This window comes from Lissotriton vulgaris, chromosome 4_1 (genome assembly GCF_964263255.1).
Source record: "Lissotriton vulgaris chromosome 4_1, aLisVul1.2, whole genome shotgun sequence".
NCBI lineage: Eukaryota > Metazoa > Chordata > Amphibia > Caudata > Salamandridae > Lissotriton > Lissotriton vulgaris.
The window spans coordinates 659,563,672-659,578,270 of NC_141691.1; the positions used below are offsets into that span (position 1 = coordinate 659,563,672).

Genomic DNA, 14,599 nt, shown 5'->3' on the forward strand with positions numbered 1-14,599 from the left:
AGGGTGAATGTGTGGAAGGGTGAGTTACTGGGTGGATGGATGAGTACGTGAAAGGGTGGCTGAATGGGTGAAAGGGTAAATGACTGGATGGGTGAGAGAATGGATGCATGGGCGGAAGAGTGGATGGATGAGTGTGGATAGATAGTGTGAAAGGGTGGATGGATGGAGACTGGATGGATGAGTAAAAGGGTGGATGGAGGGATGGATGAGTGAAATGATGGATGGAAGGATACATAATGGATAGGTTTGCAAAAGGTTGAATATGTTTGGATCTAGATTAGCTGCATCTTATGCTGGCTACTTTACAATTCACAATGTCTATCGAGCAGATCTTCCCGACCATGCTGCTCAGGAGCATGAATTGTAAACAAAATATCAGACTGGACAACCCAGTGCTGTAACCGTATATATAGATTATTATCATAATAAATACCACAAAAAGACCTGCACAGTTGATCAAAGGTGCGTGCATACTGAAAAAACGTGAAGTACACTATTGTTTCAACCTAATATAAACCTAATTTAGCTAGTGCTTAAATGGTTGTCTATTTACTTACTTACATACTATTGCGCAACCTCCTCCGATGTGTCTATAAAACCTACCTTTTGTCCAGAAGTTTTGTCCTGAATTTTGACCTCCTGTCCTGAATTTTTGTCCTGAATTTTGACCCTTTGTCCTGAATTTTTACACTCATCGTCCTGAATTTGCACCCATGCCAGTTGGTTCGCCCTAGGTTCATAGTCAAATTACTTCTCAGGGTGTCACAGACGACCATTTGCTATGATCGTACGCAGGATACTCTTTATACAATGCAATTACCACTTTTGAAATATGAAATATCCTACATATCTTTGGTCACAAAAAGGGCAAGAATGTGCCACACCTTCTCCCGTCTTCAGGAATTGACCGATATGAATGAATTCACTGCTAACAGAAGTAGCAGGGATAACCTGTCCGGCCAGTTGCCTGAGGTTAAAGCAAGGGAACATCACGGACACGTGTAGCTCCGTAACAGGACCTCAATGTCTCATTTCGTGGCCCACTCTCTTTTGTTTTCCTGTCAAACAGCACGCCTTCCTCCCCTCCTCCAAACTGAGCGCCTTCCTCCCCTCCTCCAATCTGAGCGTGCCGTGTCTACCTAGCGGTCAAGAGCCGGGTCTTATTTTGGTTGGTGGACATACTAAGCGGACACACATAAGTGTCAGCAAGTGATTGGCTAGTCTAGAACTACGGACCAATAGCAGCGAGACAGGCAGCGCAAATAATGAAACCACGTACCCTATCGAACTTGCGCAGAAAAACTCCGGGCAGAGGATGAAAGGAGGTGTTTGTTAGAGCAGTAATAACTTTAAATTGGCCAAGCCCTCCCGGACATAGAAAAGGGACTTGGCAAGCGACTTGCTTAATCGGTTGTTAAAAAGGCTTACAGGCGACGTACATCCTGTGTTGACCTTTGTCACGAATTAAAAGTATATGTTCTTCAAACTACTCTTTCTGTCCAACATGTAAGTTTACACTGCTTTGAAGTGGTTTTCTGAAGGCATTGATCTTAAAAAATAAAGAATACAAAAATCGAAAAATTGACATTAGTAAAAATTATTATACAATTGTTTACGATAACCATAATGTAATAATACTATAACGATCGTTTACTGTATGTTATCTTGGCGGGATGTTTTCTTTCAATATCTTACTAACAAATCTTGCGTCAGTCCAAGATGGCCTTCGAGTTCTTAATGTTACTGCTGGCTCCCCGCACTGCTGGTGGGCAGAGCCACCTAGGGGTTGGCGAAGTACTGCCCATTTACTGTCTAAATTTGAATACGTTGTAATGTACGGGACTTCCCTGCGGCTTTTCGGGGAGTGTGATTGGTTACCGACTCCGGACTACCTACATCCAGGGACATTAATAGAGGCTGATTTTGCGCAGCTACCTTTCTCCGGCCTTAGGGATAAAGGGGTGTGGGCGCAGAGGTAGGTTAGTGCGTCCTGGAACTGAATTGCAGAAGAGAGGTGGGCCACCCCACGTACGATTTCTGTCGCTAGGACTCTTGCACAAGTCACCTGCTATGTTTCCGAGGAAGGCATGGTTATTGCTGTTGCTCCTGGGGCTGACACACCTGGCAACTATTGCCCGTTGCGAGGAAGAAGCAGAAGAAGGTGAGATATTTTTGTTACGGTCTTGTTTTCGTTGACCGTCTGATACAAATGGCACTTTTCACTCTTGTGGAGTGGCCGATTGACGTATGAGCAACAAAGATCACATATTCATTCCCCATGTGTTCTCTGCTTTAATTTGTATATGTAATCTGAAACCATCTACTACTAAAGTAGCGTGTTCGTAAAAGTGTTTCATTGGAATTTGTGAATATGGGCTGCTCTTCCTTAGGGACCCATGCTTATTTCTGATTAAGCTTAAAGAAAAGAAAAAAATCTGCTCATGTCAAAGTATCAAATGGATGTTTAAACCTCATTTCTTGGTAAGTAGCTCCCTCTGAAACAAGTTCACATCAGTGATATTTTTCACTGTCATCCAGCTTCCTCCTTAAATACCAGGTTGTTGCCATTTTCCATACTTGTGGTTTGCCACCGGCCAGGTTAGTGGTACTTACCCAGTTGTTTCTATCTGTCTCTGAGGTGTCACTTTTTATGGATTACCACTTGAGTGAACACAAGACTGGAATGAGCACCATTCGCTTTCGTGCTGTTGCTCTTGATGCACAATGCAGGATCACACCCCCACATTTTTTGTTGTATTTGTTTTTTGTTGTTGTCCTGCACAGTTCTACTACAGGAGGAACTTTTGTGAGCGCAGCTACGCCAGTGAAAATTGAAGTGTGTTTTAATGGACCCACTTCAAACGTAGATCCGTTTTTTCACATTTTTTTCTCCAGCCAATTGAATTGCAGTGGTTGCAAATATATGCAATTTCTGCAGATTTGTTGTAGTTTAGCGTGTCTGAAAGTGCTTACATACTGTAAAAGGATGTTCTTATTTTCATAGGCATCGCTTAATTTGTAGGTATTATTTTATTTGCACAAGCTCCATAGTGTTTAGAAGCTGCTGCTAAAAGGAAGCATGCTCCCCAAATGTTGGTCTCAGATTTTGGAGAAAGGGGACTAACGTGTGTATTTATAGCACAACCCCCCCCCCCCCGCACCCACCCCAAGACTAAAAAAGAACCCCAAAACTAAAGGGATTATTGTAATTTTTACTAACATGCCACTAGGGTGTCCCTCCCTGCGCCAGATTACAGACCTATTCGGCCCGGGTGCGACGTTTTTGCCGAAAGTGCACCCAGAGATGCATCAGAACCACTTTCTGCAGCAATGTCATGTGTTGGATATGGTCCGTTAAGCAGCGTTCTCAGCATTTTTTCTCATTTTCTTTTCTCAACCAAACCACCAAATTGTCTGGATTTTTATTTTTTAGGAAAAAATAGCGATGATTCTGAAGCCCGTGGAGTGTTTTTTCCAGTGTGTGAGGATCATTGCTGTGCTGTGTTTGTGTTTTGTAATGCTTGGGACCGGCATAGCTCAGCTGATGGACTTGGGTAGGAACAACCAGCGACTGGCATAGCTCAGCTGATAGACTTGGGTAGGAACAATCAGCACAAGAAAGCCCACTCTAAACTGGGTAGGGCATACAAAAGCTAGCATCCCTTTTTGATTTGACTTTCCTAAGGCAGTCAACGAGACTCTACTTTTGGAAACCTGCTGGCTCAATGGATGTATTTTTCTTTTTTTTCTAAACCTATGTCTTTTGCCTTTTAGTGTTTGTTTACCTGGTCCTTAATGGATCCAGCAGTGTTTATTTTTTTCTGTGTTCAGCTTCTTTTCCTGACGCCATGCCTAGGGCCTTGTTAGTCAGTGAGCAATGGGTGAGAGAAAAAACATGATATGATGGCCTGTGCCATTTACGAAGAGCAGATAAAGGTGAGGCTTATAGTGATGAGGAGGCATCATAACCAGAAAATATTGGAAATAGCAGCTTTTGTCTATTTCTACCTGGTTTTCAGAGCAAGTGATTCAATGCAGTCTATTAACCAACTTATTTCTTAGAGCAAGCAATCGATTTGGGACTGTGGCTGCAGGAGGAAACTGACAGAATGTAGAAAAAATTGCTTTACAAGAGGAGAGGTATCGCATTTAGAAGTCTTTAGTGTTCCCCGCGGTACAACACATGCAGTAATACCAGAAATAGCACGTCTATAATCTTTCATGTAAATTTACAATTTGTCTGATGTGGGGGGTGCATGGCCTAATACATTTCTGCACACAAACGTCAGTGGTAAGGTGGTTTTAAAGACAAACTCTGGTGGAGGAAAATCGATCACTTCTAAAACTGCTGCTTCGGAGGCCCGCCACATTGCACTTGCAAAGCAAATAAATACTGTTAATACAGGTGGCAATTATAGTATCACATAGGATTGTACGTGTTGTCTAACATGCACATGTCCCAAGGGGTCTGACCGCTCCACAGGTAGGTAATTGCTGGTAATCACTGGTGCAGTATTCTTTTACAGCTGAAACGCCAGCCCTGATGTGGTATGAAAGATCCCTAGAGATTTCCTCCATTGACTGGGTTATGATTAGTGGTTTCTCTTGCGTACTATTGTGATTCAAACACAAATTTTCGATAGTGTTTAAAAATCCTTAATTAAAACCGATGGATCCCACTGGCACTCATTTTTGAGGGCTGGCATTTATTTTTCCTTATCAGTTGTTTCCAGAGCGCAGGAGAGGGAAAAACATGAACGAAGGAGGAAAAGACGGAACAACCGTTACAAAGGGAGAAAGTAAGATCCTACAGGAGTAAACTAAAAGGGCAGAAAGTGTCTGATAGCCAATTAAATAGGCATTAGGTGGATTCAAAACTACACAGCCTTTGTATTTGGCACGTTAATATTTAGTAGCACCGAACACTTGGTCAACAGCAGTCATTCTTTTACAAATGAAGCATTGGTGGCTAACCTAAATATGCCGCCGCTCCGACAAAAGACCCGTAAAATGTGGCCCATGCTTCACGCAGTTTGCTCTGGGTTGATGCACAATGTTTTTTCAATGGCTAACGCAAGCCCCATTGCTAAAAGATTATAAAGAGAAAGTGGTGATGGTTGAGCAGGGTAAGGTGTTATGGTGGTCTCAAAAGGATGTTGTATGGTGTTGTTGTTACGCAATGCCAAAAGGCCCGGCCCTTATCCGTGATGTGTTCTACTTTTGGTTCTGTGGTACTGCGACACCGTGACTGTTTATGTAACTTTTTTTGATTGTGTCATGGACGGTGTTCAGTAACAGTGGACCTGTAACCTCGGCGATGACAGAAGTGTGAAGGAAGACAGAAGAAGAATACAAAATGTTATAGCTATCGCGACAAGAATTTTAGATTCTATTAAGGACACCGAGGAGAGGATTATGCTTTCTCATTTCTTCACTGCAAAAACACAGCACCCAATGAAAGTAAAAGTATAGTATTGAAACACTACAATACTCATGAGGCTTTGAACCACGCCTCCATCATTATAACCAATCACAGTTCACATAAGCATACAAAGTAGAGAGACACTAATCTGGCCTCCTCTTTCTTTGCGCAAACCAGTCCGATAAGAACAAATAAAGTCATAAACTCTCAGCGGAGAGATGAAAAGTTCCTGTAGAAGTTTCTCAACGTAGAAAATCCAAAACCCATAAAGGAGAACTTCTTCTGTCCAGAAGACTTCGTAGCACCATCCAGAGTAGACACGCAACTCTTGTTAGAATCATTTCCTGAAACAGAAAAACAAGTTTGAGAAAGGGAGCCCACATCTTCATTTCTCATAGGGTGGGCATGAAAGTTGTTAAACAACATAATATCAAAACAACTTTACAGTTGCATAACTGTCCCAACGGGTGGGATAATCCTCGCCTCCGTGTCCTTAATACAGGGTTCTTCAAACTGTGGGGCGCGCCCCCCTGGGGGGGCGCGGCACCATCCCAGGGGGGGCGCAGCTCCACTCCGATCTTCCCTTTGTAGAGACTCTGTGAGGGGAGGCGATTTCCGTCCGAGTGGGGCTGCAGGGGCCTAAGAGCTGAACAAAGCTCATTAGCATGCGAATGGTCTCTTAAAGAGGTGTGAAGTGCTCGGGTGCGGCTGCCTGGCAGAGTGTGTGCGTGCCCAGAAGCTGTGTCAGCCCGGGCACACACAGGCATGGTGAGATGAAGAGGGAGAGGGAGGAAGGAGACAGAGACAGACAGACAGAGCTGCAATTAGAAGTTCATTTGGACCCATATCAAAGGATTCTTTATAATAATCACTAACATATGAAATGTTCACTTTGGCGGCTTTAAAAACGATGGTAGAATGGCGGAGTATATGTATATAACTCTAGAGTTAGCTTGTGCGTGTTACCAGTTGAACACTGGTTTCATTACAAGTGGCTGCTTTATAAGTCCATGATATATTTTTTATTTTCACGCCTTCACTCTCCTGGATATGTATTTGTCTTTTTGATGCACCTTAACATGAATGGCCACAATCATGCTTCGATTTGTATTTCCAAAATAATTTAGTAAAAAAAACATAAAAAATTGCTATGTAACATGATTTTGTTCTCAATAAAGAATTACAACACAAAAAAATTTGCTAAGTATTGGCAATAGAGTATGATACATTGCGTGTGAAGCAGGTTGGAATGGAAGAGCACTACATATCCTATAAATGTTGGCCATTGGCTGCTGAGGAGGGAGACAGGCAGACAGAGGGAGAGCGAGGGAGGGAGACAGGCAGACAGAGGGAGAGCGAGGGAGGCAGAGTGAGGGAGAGCGAGGTAGACAGAGCGAGAGCGAGGGAGGCAGAGTGAGAGAGAGCGAGGGAGACAGAGGGAGAGCGAGGGAAACAGAGGGAGAGCGAGGGAGGCATAGCGAGGGAGACATAAGGAGAGCGAGGGAGACAGAGGCAGCTAGAGGGAGAGCGAGGGATGTCGGGTGGAGCCGGCCACCAGACGTCCGTTATGTTGCCATGTGGGTGAATAGATGTATGGGTGGAGTGGTGGATGTATGGGTGGAGTGATGGGTGGAATGATGGATGTGTGGGTGACATGGTGGATGTATGGGTGGGGGTGGATGGATGAGTGAGGGGATGGATGGATAGGTGAAGGGGTGGATGGATGGTGGGATAGAGGATGGATGCATGAGTGGAGGGATGGATGGGAATGGATGGATGTGTGTATGGTTGGAAGGGTAGATGGATGGGTGGAGGGATGGATGGATCAGTGAAATGGTGGATGGATCGATGGGGGGGTGGATGGTGGACGAGTCGGTGGGTGGATGGATGAAAGAGGTGATGGATGGATGTATTGATGTATTGATGGGTGAAGGGGTGAATGAGTGAAGGGGTGGATGTGGGGATGGATGGGTGATTGAGGAGGGTGGATGGACGGGGGATGGATGGAGGAGTGAAGGGGTGAGTGAGAGGTCAATGGATGGATTCATGAGTGGATGAGTGGATGGATGAGTGGGTGGATGGGTGAAGGGTGGATGGAGGGATGGGTGGCTGGGTGAGGGGGGAATGGAGAGAAAGGGGGAGGATGGATGAATGGATGAGTGAGGACATGGATGAATGATTGGCAGAGAGGATGGGCAGGTGTGTGCATAGATAGGTGAGGAGAGGAGCATGGAGATGGATGGGTCAGAGAGTGCATGCATGAGTGGGGGGAGGGTGGAGAGCGGGAGGGATGGATGGGTGGGTGGATGGATGAGTGGGGGGTTGAGTGGGGGGATGGCTGGATGGGTGAGAGGGTGGGTGGTTGGATGGATGAGTGAGTGAGTGGATGAGTGGATGGATGAATAGAGGAGTGGATGGATGGATGAATGGAGGAGTGGATGGATGAATGAATGGAGGATTGGATGGATGAGTGGGAGGATAGTTTGGGTGAAGGGGTGAGTGGTTGGATCGATGAGTGGGTGGATGGATGGGTGGAAGAGTGGATGGATTGGTGAGGGGATGGATTGGGTGAAGGGATGGATGGATGATGGATGGATGGGTGAGGGGGTGGATGGAGGGATGGATGGGTGAGATGATGGATGGTGGATGGGTTTACAAGTGGTTGAAGGGGTTTGAAAGTGGATGGGGCACAGATGGAGGGAAGGAATGAATGGTGGGGGAGTTGGTGGATGACAAGGTGTACATGATGGATGGGGAGGGTTGTGATCACTTCCTTTGCCATGGAGGATTGTGTTTAGAGCTGTGTGGTACGCCCCTGTCGTTTCGCCACACCCACTCACAGGCCTGCAGTTTGCTAGGCACTCTTGTTGTGTTGAGCATTGTTTGCCGGATATGGCCCGTGGTGTGCGCGTTGCAGTCGGTCATGTGGTGTGCCGGATTCCCGAGGTTTCGGTTGGGTGGTGGGGGGGCCCAACATCTAGGGGAATTCAGCTGGGGGGGCTCAACCTGGAAAAGTTTGAATACCTCTGCCTTAATAGAATCTAAAATTCTTGTTGCGATAGCTAGAAAATGTTGTATTCTATAGCACGACCGGAAATTCTGATTATGCTGATTCAAAGCTCATCAATCACAGCGTCAGAAACATGAGGAATAGGTTATAGTAAAATATTTTAAACATTGAATCTGAAGACCTATCAGCTGCTTTAAGAATGTCCTCCAAACGGGACCCTAATAAGTAGGCTTTAGAAGCCATAGCTCCTCTAGCGGAGTGAGCGCCATAAACCGATACATCAATACCAGATTCCAACATAATCCATCTGACCCACCTAGCCAGAGTAGCAGCAGCGACTGGTTTAAACGGCTTTTGTACAGAAATTAACAGCTGACCCAAAGGGTCCACCCTCTGAGAAACAGTACGTTCTTCATAACTTATTAAACATTGCAAAACACATAACTTGCTGTTGTGTGGAAAAGCAGGATACTCCACTGATCTAGACATAGTCTTAGTTCTTCTCGTGATAACAAAAGAGACACCCTGAGGAGAAAACATTCTACCAGCTAGATCTAAGACTCTAACATCAGACACTCTTCTACATGAAATAAGGCAAAGTAACATAGTAAGCTTAGCAGAAAGCTGTTTCAAGGAAAGAGCACCATTGTCAGGCCAGGATTCCAAAAGAGTAAGAACTTTCGTAACATCCCATAAAGTGGAATATCTGGGCCGAGGGGGATTGGTCACACTGACCCCTTTAAGCAACTTACATACCAAGGGGTGCATCCCCACAGGCTTACCATCAATATGATCGTGACCAGCTGAAATAGCTGACCTGAAGTTATTAACTGACCTGTAAGCAAGACCTGACTCAGCACATTCTGACAAGAAGTTCAGTACATCAGTTATAGATGATCCCACGGGATCCACCTGTTTTGATAGGCAACAACCCACCCATCGTTTCCAGGAAGCAGAATATCCTTTCCGGGTGGAAGGAGCCCACGCCTGCTGCATAAAACCGGCAGCCGCCTGTGAAAGTCCTGCAATGCTCTCATGTCTCCGGAGAGCGTCCACACCATCAAGGTTAATTAGTTCTGAAGGACCAAGGGGTGGCATGACCCCACAGGGTCCAGGAGAAGAGTCAGGACTGTCGGGAGCAAGAAGGGGAGATCCACAGACCACTCCAACAGTGTAGGAAACCATGATTGAGTCGACCAAAACGGGGTCACCAGGACTAGGGAAGTCCTCTGACGTCGGAAAAACGCAGCTACCCTCGGTATCCAAGCAAACTGAGGAAAAGCATAATTCCTCTGTTGCCCCCAATGTTGCAGGAATGCATCCGTTCCCATCGCCATTGGGTCCGGTGTCCAACTGAAGAACCGGGGAAGTTGGGAATTGAGGCGAGATGCAAACGGATCTATCCTGCAGGGACCTCGCATATCCATGATCTGCGCAAACAGTGATGGAAGAAACTTCCAATCGCTGAAGTCCCTCAGAAACCGGGAGTTCCAATCCGCCACCTGATTGAACTTCCCTGGGAGATACTCCGCCACAACAGATCTTGCGATCCAGGCAAAAAATGCCAAAACTCCTTCACAATGTGCTCTAGCATGCAGGACCTCGTCCCCCCCACCCCCCCAGACGGTTGATGTATCTCACCGCTGAGACATTGTCCATTCGAAGCAGTATTCAACAATTGCTTTTCAGCGGTGAGAGACCTGATGGCAAAGGACCCTGCCAACAACTCCAGACAATTGATGTGCAGCTTTAGCTCGTCTGCTGACCAACGTCCCCCTGTGGTAAACTCTCCACAGCGAGTGCCCCAACCCCACTGACTGGCGTCTGACTCGACAAACACGTCTGGGGCGGTGCCAAAGATAGCTTGCCCGTTCCAAGCTGCCATGTGCTCTAGCCACAATTGCAGCTCCTCTCGAGCTTCTGGCGAGAGGGGAATGAGTTGATCGTAATGATGATTTTTTCTTAGGTAAAAGAATTTTAGCCTTTGCAGGGCTCTGTAATGTAGAGGGCCCGGAAAGATGGCTTGAATCGAGGAGGCCAGGAGGCCCACAATTCTCACCAGAACCCGCAAGGAACTCAACTCCTTGATTAACGTGGTCCTGATCTCCCTCTTTATGGACCTGATCTTGCTCACTGGAAGAAGAAGCTGCGCTGACACGGAATCTATCGTGAAACCCAGGAATTCCATCTCCTGGTTCGGTATCATCACTGATTTCTTGGCATTGATAATAAACCCCAAATTCTGTAACAGGGTCGTTGTCCACTTTAAGTGTGTAAGGAGTAGCTCCCGATCCTGTGCCAGAATCAGCATGTCGTCCATGTATACAATGAGCCGCACCCCCATCTCTCGGAGACGAGAGAACACCGGTTTGAGGAGCTTTGTGAACACCCACGGTGCTGAGGAGAGGCCGAAGGGGAGAGAACGATACCGGTACCACTGCTCTTTCCAAGGAAACTGCAAGAATTTTTGATGTGAGGGGCAAATGGGGACCGTGAGGTAAGCATCATTTAAATCCAGGCGGACCATCCAGTCCTTCTCCAGCAGGAGATCTCGCAAGAGATGAATACCCTCCATCTTGAAGTGGCGATACACTAAAAAGGGATTGTAATCTCTCAAATTTAGTATTAGGCGCTGACCGCCACCCTTTTTCTGGACCAAAAAGACGTTGCTGCAAAAACCTCCTGGAAGGAAGGGTCCTACAGCAATGGCTTGCTTGGCCAACAACTCTTCTAGCTCTGAGCCAATAAAACTCTGCTATAGATGGGGGGAAAAGGAGAGGCTGAGGAGGGAAAGCTTGACGAGGACACTCGGTCATCTCTATGTTGTACCCCTGCACCGTTTGAAGGATCCACACGTCTGACGTGAGGGCTTCCCAGTTCCTCACAAAATGTCTCAACCTGCCCCCCAGAGGTATAACAGGACTCACCGGACTTACCAGAGGATTGATTATCAAAGTTCTTGTAGCCCCGGTTGACACCCCGATTAAAGCGGCCTCTAAATCTGCAGGATCTGGACGGGTAGAACCCGCCGGGTCGTGTTCCTGGGTGTATCCTCCTCTGCCACGTCGAGGGGCGTATCCTCTCTGGGGACTGTTATTAGAGAAGCGGCCGGTCGAACGTCCCCTGCCACGACCGGCCCTTCCAGAGACCTGCTGAAAAACTCTCTTCAGCGATGCCTGTGACTTATCAAGGGACGCAAAAGTGCTAACAAACTTCGCAATGTCCTTAACAAATTTGTCACCAAACAATTGTCCTTCCGCCAGAGGACCTGGCTCCGAAGAGGCCAATTCCACCAACTGTGTATCAATCTGGATTAGAACAGACTTCCTTCTCTTAGAAGCAAGGGCGCAGTTAGCGTTCCCAAGCATGCAGATAGCACGTTGTGCCCAGCCAGCCAGAACCTCGGGATGGATGGAGTTGCCTGTTTCCTGAGCTTGGAGGGCTAATTCCAGTATTTTTGCCAATGGACCTGAAAGGTCAAGGACCTTGTCCTGGCACGCCCTAAGGGCGCGATCAATCCCCTTCTTGGGGTCCTTCTTATATTTCTTCAGGAAGGTAGTCATGGAGGTGTCCATGTCAGGGGTCATGGCCACTTTGTGGGCAAGGTCTGGGCGTGGGCACTTTGACTTCAGGGAAGCCCTAAGCTCCTTGTCAAAGGCTTTGCGCAGAAGAGTTTCGAAATACTCTGCCACAGCCGGGGGGGGGGGTTGGGGGGGACCCAATCAGGGGACCTGGGGTGGACAATGTCCGAAGGGTCAAAGGAGTCGGGAGAAGGAGTGACAGGGGACGAGGCATGCTTGCGCTTCTTGGTGCGCTTACGGTGCTTGGAGGCCTGTGAGGAATCAGTATCAGTATCCGTGTCAGTAGAGGTATCTAGCACCGTAATTGGAGAGGACAGGGGTCTGGTCGGGTCAGGTTCCGCACCTGCGAAGGCCTCCTTAGATTTATACAATTTAGCGTAGGAATGGACATGGGGCCAGGAGGGATCCACAGGAGCCTTCTTCGGAGGGGGAGGGAGGGCCTTATCCTGGTTGGAACTAGGAAGGGATTTAGGCTTATCAGGGACTAGTAATTCTAGCTGTTTGGCCAGGGGCAGCAGGGCCGAGGAAAGGGCCTTATCTAGCTTAGCATCAAGTTTTTTTTATCAATAAGGTCCTCCATGGACTCTTCATTGTAATACTCCTCATCGCCCTGTTCAGTACACACAGTTACCTCCTCTTCGCAGTAGTCCAATTCTGCCATCGTCACACCAGAATTGTACAATTCCAATGAAATACCCAGGGGGAAGCTTTATTGTCCAGCCCGCAAGGGCGTCGGTCGGGAGAATGTGCCAGGTGCGGGAGTCAATCAATGCTAATTAAAACAGTCACTGCACAGCTTATAAAGTCCAATCTTGGTCTAATGGAGGTAGTGGGGCCTTATGTAATCACTAGAAGGCCTTCCAAAAATTGTGAAAGCTCCCTAAGCTCAGGGAGTGCAAGGGTTAATATATGCTGCCCTCGTTGGCAAGTATGGGGAAAAACGCTTCCTTTTGATGTCCAAAACGGCCTCGCCGATTCCTGGCCAACTGCGTAGAGTCCCCACTTCAGCCGGGGGAAAGAGCGTCTGAATGGCACTTTAATCGGGGCTGCGCGCGTAATGAATGCGTGCGAGTCCCCGAGACGCACGCTGGGAGCCCGCGAAGGCCTCGGCGCGCGTCTCACTCCCAGAGGGGGGGCCAAGTCCCTCTCTAGCGCGGAACGTGCTGAAATGCAGCCGCAGCTGCCGGCAGCTCTATGGGGGAGAGGAACCTGAAGCACAACACGCGCTAAAGCTAAAAGCTATAAATCATGAAACGGAGCGTGGCAGGGGAGCCGCACTCCGATCTAAAAAACAATTAGCTCAGTGCGAGCAGCGCTCGCGACTACAAGCAGTATGAAACTGCAAAATTATCAGAACACACAGGGATGTGGAATTCCTATAGCCCGACGCCCAGGACATATTGTTTGGGGTCAAGGGCAACAAGTTTTAATGTGTATTTTGTCCTTGGGACAAGAAGGCCCAACCCCTGCAGCACAAACCCTTTTACACATTAAGGGCCAGGGATGGGCACTGCCTGACGTTAAGTTATTATTTGTGTGCCTATTTTAATGCTGTTTAAACTTGTATTTATGGTTCATTAATTGAAAGCCTTTATTATTAGGGTGAGCGCTCTAAATAAATGTAATTTCCTACTGCATTACTGACCGTGGTTACAGTATAAAAATGTGTACTCAGGGTTTCAAAGTTTAGCAATATGAGGCTATGCATAATTCTCCCAGAATGCTCTCTGATTAGATGCATATATTTGCAGAAGCTTGAGAGCAAGATTAATGACTCTTTGCTTTAAATATAAAATGTTCCTAAAAAAATGAAAGGAGTTAAAAAAAAACATTTTGCTAAACTACTGTGAAATTTCAGGTACTGTTTCTTTGCAGCATCATTTAGTAAAATGTGTTGATGCATGCTAGTATTTCGCAAAAATATTCATATTGGAAAATCAGTGTAACCAGTTTCATTAAGATTATGAGAAACATAAAAATAAACAAGCCAGTAGGTCTGAAATTAGTGGTCAGCTTTTCAGTTTTGCTAATATCTGACTTGTTTTGGCATGGTTTTTGTAAAGCCTTCTTGATGTGAGAGTTGCCGGGCCCTCGCCATTATAGAAAACATTAGCAAAAGCAAAAAAAAAATTGTTCTAAAAAAAGCACACACTGCCACATTAGTTACTGCCACTGAACAAAACTACTGTGTGTGCCAATATACTCCTTGTGAAAGAGCTTCATGCGGTCACTCACATTGAAGCCAGCCGATACAGAGAGAGGGAGAGAGAATTTTAATAAACACAAAAGGTTGTTGTTAACGGCAGACCAAATTAGGGGCCCTATTATTAAAGAAAGTCTCAAAAGTGCACCCTTGGTATATGTCTTTGCATTAAGTGCAGCTATATGGCTTTCGTGAATTTACAAGAATTTATAGAAGTAGGGCAAGAAATGTACTCCTGGAAAATATTTGTGAACTGCAGTTTATCATGAGCAAATATGCATGTATAGATTTGCTCATGCGAAAATCCGAGGGTTTGCAAGGTCATTTTCCCATCAACCACTTTTTTCCTAACTCTGGAAGAAGGTTTACGTCTGCCATTGTCA

General features: G+C 46.4%; 1 protein-coding gene across 1 annotated transcript in view; it reads left to right on the forward strand.

Moving 5' to 3' along the window:
* The first annotated feature begins 1,810 nt into the window (after positions 1-1,810).
* PDIA4 (protein disulfide isomerase family A member 4) overlaps positions 1,811-14,599 on the forward strand; it is a 147,917-nt gene continuing 135,128 nt past the window's right edge. Inside the window, exon 1 of the mRNA XM_086964915.1 lies at positions 1,811-2,161. Coding sequence (XP_086821041.1) covers positions 2,071-2,161 — 91 coding nt within the window. The 5' untranslated portion in view covers positions 1,811-2,070. The remainder of the gene's footprint in view (positions 2,162-14,599) is intronic.